At 34.6% G+C, this 5,797-nt stretch overlaps 1 protein-coding gene across 4 annotated transcripts; it reads right to left on the reverse strand.

Annotated features, from left to right (window-relative positions):
• Positions 1 to 1,680: 1,680 nt before the first annotated feature.
• On the reverse strand, positions 1,681 to 5,597 carry LOC100796961 (serine/arginine-rich splicing factor RSZ22). Of its 4 annotated transcripts, none has more exons than XM_003544603.5 (6): positions 5,212 to 5,597; positions 4,931 to 5,033; positions 4,417 to 4,505; positions 2,987 to 3,194; positions 2,505 to 2,618; positions 1,681 to 1,978 (listed from the first exon to the last, which is right to left on the reverse strand). In XM_003544603.5, the coding sequence occupies exons 2-6, from the start codon at positions 5,017 to 5,019 to the stop codon at positions 1,942 to 1,944; spliced, it is 537 nt and encodes a 178-aa protein (XP_003544651.1). In that variant the 5' UTR covers positions 5,020 to 5,033; positions 5,212 to 5,597; the 3' UTR covers positions 1,681 to 1,941. The 4 variants fall into 4 exon arrangements, with proteins under 4 accessions (XP_003544651.1, XP_006596163.1, XP_040864857.1 ...); XM_006596100.3 differs by having other exon boundaries at positions 2,505 to 2,609; positions 5,212 to 5,534; XM_041008923.1 differs by lacking the exon at positions 1,681 to 1,978 and adding an exon at positions 2,128 to 2,178 and having other exon boundaries at positions 5,212 to 5,504.
• Positions 5,598 to 5,797: the final 200 nt, after the last annotated feature.

Genomic DNA, 5,797 nt, shown 5'->3' on the forward strand with positions numbered 1-5,797 from the left:
TTGTCCAATTGTTTCGCTTGTGACAAACTATGGCAGGATAGTAAAAATGGAGATCAGTTTTCCCTTTGTGATTTGTTATCCGATTGTGATAGGCTTCCATTATCGATATTTTTCTGATGCGATACTACATCAAATTGTGCTGAAGAACAATAATTTGAATATCCAAAAATGTAATTAAATTTAATTAAATATTTTTTTTGCTCTTCCACATAATTTGATGTAATATTGTCATCAGAAGAGCATATGACAATGGAAGTTCATCACAATCAAACAGCAAACCACAAAAGAAAAACTCATCTCCACTTCTACTATCGTGCCATCGTGTGTCACTAGCTAGCGAAACAACTAGGCAACAAAAAGGTAACACAACCAAAGGGGATAAACGGAAAAAATTGGATTCAATGTATTCATGTACTTCACGAAGACAAAATAAACCCTAATACAACCAAAGGAGAAAAAAACCAAAAATTGAATCCAATACATTTTCGTGCTTCATCCAAGGTAAAATAAAACCTAAAAAAAACATAACAAATATCAATCATAATCAGGCATCAGGCGTCCAAAATCAACGGGGACTAGGTAGAAAGGAATGGGCGTTGCAGGTCTAATGAGGCAAAAGGAAAAGAAAGGTAGTATGCAAAATGAAACTTATTTAATCTGCACAGAGATGGAACCCAATGCTACATTGAAGATGTGAACATTTTGCTCAATACTTCTCCTTATGTTCTCTTTTTCTTTCCAGTTTTTACATTCAATAATTTTTTTGAAATTTCAATTTTAATTTCAATTTTACCCATGTTTAAGTGACCTGTCAACAATATAACATATTCATTTTGATCTTTTTGACGGCCTATTATGTGTTCTCTATTTAAACGAGACCCACATTTTCTAAAATTCTCTCCAAACAACAAATACACAATAAACCCCACCCATTCCTTATTTCAATCTGAAATCCAACAGCTCATAATCCTTTGGCACCGTGCAAGACTTTTTCTCCTATGGCATGCTAGAAGTCGTCAGAGCATTGAGCCGTTTTGAGATTCCTTCATAATGAATTTTGAAACTTGGTCTGGAGCATTGTTCAGTACAAACCGATATTTTATACAAAGAAAACTAACAATCTATTTGAGATTTTAGAATGGACCTCAACAAAAAAAGACTATCCCCCTCTTGTTCATCAATACAGAAAATATAATGAAGATGTGTATTTTTTCCAAGTATAAAATTAAGCAGTTCTTTCATTTTTAAGTATTATTGCCAGCAAGGGGAGACAATAATTTTCAATGCTTTTTAAAAAAACATAGGAATTACAATCTATAAGTCACCAAATCAACTTTTCACTTATCTATTAAGAAAATCATTTCCCCTTTGAGTTCTACATTTAAAATCACATGTCGTAGAAAAGTTCAAAAGTTCAATTCCAGTAGAACAGATATAAGTACCTCCCAGAAATATTTGATGCAGTTTATTAACTCCTTACAAGTTGAAAAAAATAAATAAATGCCAATAGAATTCGTGCACCTACACACCACAGGCAGTGAGAGCCAATGAAACCGAGGAGCATGTTGCCAGCTATAACCCAAAGAAGGGCAGCCGGGGACTACATCCCAGTGAATGAAGCACAAAACCAATGAAACAGTACCAGAAGAAATCTCAACAGAGAAGGAAAGCATATTAATGTAGTGCAGAAAGATCTGGAACTATATTTAACAAACTAGTAACAACAACCTTAACAAGATCATTACCTGCAATGAAACTACAAGCAAAGATAAATTCAACACAAGCTGAGACATAAAATAAACTAACTATTCCAATCCAAGAGTAGAAACTCAGGGCCTTGCCCAACAAAACAGACTCATACTTCAGTCAAAGCACCACTAAATTAACAAAATCTCACTATTCTCTTAACAATCACAGATACCCAATACCAAACTCTCAAAATCAACTTCTGCTTCTGCGTCGTTCCCTAAGGCCATTTCTGCATATTTTTAGAAGAGCATCACATGTCAGTACAAACACGCAAAAATGAATATTGATAGCAGAACTAATAACTTGTAAACTCAAGCAAAAAGGAAATGATGTGGCATGTAGGATGCCTTTAAAAGAAAAAGAAAAAACAATTCAGATCCTACCTACTCCAGTCATCACTCATCATGCCTAATATTCTTCCGTCCTTTGCTACAGAGACATTTTAAATATATCACACAAAGTACAGTGTCACATATGAACAGGGGATCCAAAGCAAGATGATGCCCTTTTGGCACTTCAAAGTAAAAAACAGTATTCTTTCCTTGAACACAAATTAAGTAGGCTTAGCTCTCCAAAAATAATCTTTTCAAACAAAAAATTAACTAAGCGAAACATTTTACAACATAATAGAATAAAATGCATATTTAAAAATCAGGTCTAGCCCAGTGATAAAAAATAACCTAGAAAAAAAAACATATTTGACCAAATAATAATATAATTGAAGGTGAACATAATTCCAGACAGAAGAAACCTACCCATTAGCATAAGGAACCTCCTCACGCCCACGATAAGGAGGAGACCTGCTGTAGCTACGTCCACGAGGTGACAAACTGCGGTGCCTAGGGGACCGCCCACGAGGACTGTAACTCCTAGTCATACATAAGAAAGGTGAGAAAAGAACATAAAGATTTATAAGATAAACTATTATTTCAACCTACAAACACGCCCAACCCTTTAATTACAAGATAGATGATAAAGTACTATTTTGTCATGGAATAGCAAAATTCTTAAAAACAAAATATTAACATATTTTCAAATGTTCACCTACTTATAATTACAGGCAACAAAAAGTTAAATTTCAAACCACAAATCACATTTGTTATGAAAGTAGGTGGATCAACAAACAATTTTCACTACATATCATTAAAGACAAATAAAATATAAAATAATCTTCAGGAAAATACTAAAAATACAAATGCCCACATAGGATCAAAAGAATAAAGGAAAGCAATCTGACCTTCGCCCATAACTTGGGCTCCTACGGAATCTGGGCGGACTACGGCTACGGCGTCTTCCTGAACCACCACGCATGCGGCATTCACGAGCAAAATGACCAGGTTCACCACACTCGTAACATTTCAAATCAGAACCACCAGAGCGACCACCACGACCACCACCTCCACCTCTAGAGTTGTGAGAAAGCTCAACCCTCCAACCATTCTTGCCTGCTCCATAGAATAGAAATGAAAAGGCCCAATAAATAAAAAAGTGACACAAAACTAATAGTAATCCAAGTAGCTACGCTTTCTACACTAAATTGTATGAAAGCAGCAGCTGTATTCAGTAAAGTTTAAAGTTTAAACCCTAAAAGAGAAACAATTTCAACCAAAAATACATCACATTGCCATTAGCTTAAAGACAGATAGATATTAAACAGGAAACATTGGTGGCGTTGCACCACAACCCTGCAAACACATTAAACTTTAAGGAAGCCATCCCAGTAAGGATTAAGAGAAATATCAGTAATCAATAACATGAAACAATTAAGAAAAGCCCAGATTAGCTTGTGTTAACAAATTTATAATTAGATATGTGGATCACTTGTTTCACAATAAATGCAGATAATATGCACTTGAAATAAGCACTGAGAAAATAGTACTACTGCAATAACAATAACCAAACCTTATTGCACTAGGCATGCTATCCAGATCAAATGACATCATGAGTATATCAAGAACAAAATTTGCAACAAATCCTTGTAGACTACGATCCTCTTGATGGTTTCAATTCCAAGTGGAAGGAAAAAAAATAATGCATGAATTAAAATACAGCACTATTCACGGGCATACAGTATCATCATAAAGGCATATCCAGGCAATAGTTGTTCATTCAGTAAAGCAATGATTGTGTTACCATAATATTTTCAGAAGTTCATTGGTCGCTAACAACTTATTGGAGCACACAAATTGCCCACAGGGAACATATACAGCACAGAGGCAGCACGCACATGGTCCCCATAGGTTAAGTGTAGAAGCACATATCTCATAAAACAAACCCATTATGCAACAGAAGTGTAGCTCGCGATAGCAGTGCAAATCCCCTGTGTTCACATTCTTAATTCTCTTTACATGCAGTAGTAGTAGAAGTAGTCAAACTGTACAAAGCAGCAGACTTTGACGAAGACACAACCAAGAAAAAACCATTACTGCAGGCCAAGGCAGAAGTAGAAGAAAGAGAGAGCAGCATCTGCTTGCCCCATAGGCCAAAAAGAAGACTTAACTAGCTAGTTGAGGAAAACCCTTCAACATATCAACCGGAAAAAAACATGGGGGAAAAACAATAATACATTAGCAGATAAGAAGAATGTTGTAAATAAACATATCTATGCACATTTAATTTTGATTTTAATTCTATTACATTCCAACAACATAATTCTTCTGAACATACCATCCAATTCACGGATAGCATCCTGTGCGTCTCTGCGGTCATCAAAGTCAATAAAAGCATAACCAGGTGGTCTACGTGCAACCCAAACACTGCAAACATAACATAGTACCCATTAAACACAAAATCATTTTTTTTCAAAATAAACCTAATAGTAGAACAAAACAAAAAATAAAATCACAGCAACAAAACTGAGAAATTGAAGTGTCCAAAACAAAATTGAGGGGAAAATTTTAAGCGTCTTTAACATAGTATCTATTAAACACAAAATCAGCTTTTTTAAAAAAGAAGAAAAATCCCTTCAACAAAGAACTGAGAAATTGAAGTGTCCAAAACAAATTTGAGGGGAAAAATTTAATGAGTCTTCAACAAAATATCCATTTAACACAAAATCAATATTCTTTTCAAAATAAACCTAATCAGCAAAACCAAACAAAAATCATAGCAACCAAAACAGAGAAATAGAAGTATCCACAACGAAATTGAGAGGGTAAAATATTAAAGCGTGTTAATTTACCTCCGAATAACTCCGAAAACGCGGAATTCGTCTTCGAGATCTCTCTCGGTGACTCGTGAATCCAAGTTACCAACATACACGCGAGACATCTTTTCAGAAGAACCTGAAAATTAAGAAAATTAATTAAATTTAAACGGTGAACTTGCAAAGGGGAAACGAAAATCGGGGACAGATGTTTTTAGGGTTCGAAGAAAGATTTCAAAAGATTGGGGAAATTGAAAAGGAGGGGGTTGAAAGCGAAGTAAAAAGGAAAATCGGAAACTGAGAAGAGAGATCTGAACCTGAAGCGATGCAGTGAGAAGAGAAAAAGAAAAACCCTAGAGAGCGAGCGGCCTCTTCGAGAAGGGGAGCGTTTAGTTTTATAGGGCCCTTTTTTCCTTTCTGTGAATAATATGGGAAAATTGATATCTGTCACGCACATTTGTTTAAATTTTATTTGTTTTTTTAAGAGTGTTTAAACTCAAAAAGATTTTTTAATAAAAATAAATAGTTATATTTTTTTTCTGGATATTTTTTTAAATAGACTAGACCTAAGCCAAAAAACAAAAAATTACACAAGAACAATTTTAGGAAGGGAGACTCCCAGGAAAGCATCAGATAGCATAAGCTGCTAGGAACTTGCTAAAAAAAATAACAATATTAGCATGTTACATTTCACACGCCATATTGGCTAAGGCATCGTCGCACGCATAACCTTTCTCATAAACATGTTGTTTGAAATAATTCAAAGATTAAATGCAGGGAATTAGTTGAGTTAGTTACTCCTAACCAATAATTATTACATACTATATAAGCTAGGTAGGTTCATAATATTGTATATAGAGTATTCTTAAGTTTGTTATCAATACAGGCTCATAACATTGTATA

This window comes from Glycine max, chromosome 14 (genome assembly GCF_000004515.6).
Source record: "Glycine max cultivar Williams 82 chromosome 14, Glycine_max_v4.0, whole genome shotgun sequence".
Lineage (NCBI taxonomy): Eukaryota > Viridiplantae > Streptophyta > Magnoliopsida > Fabales > Fabaceae > Glycine > Glycine max.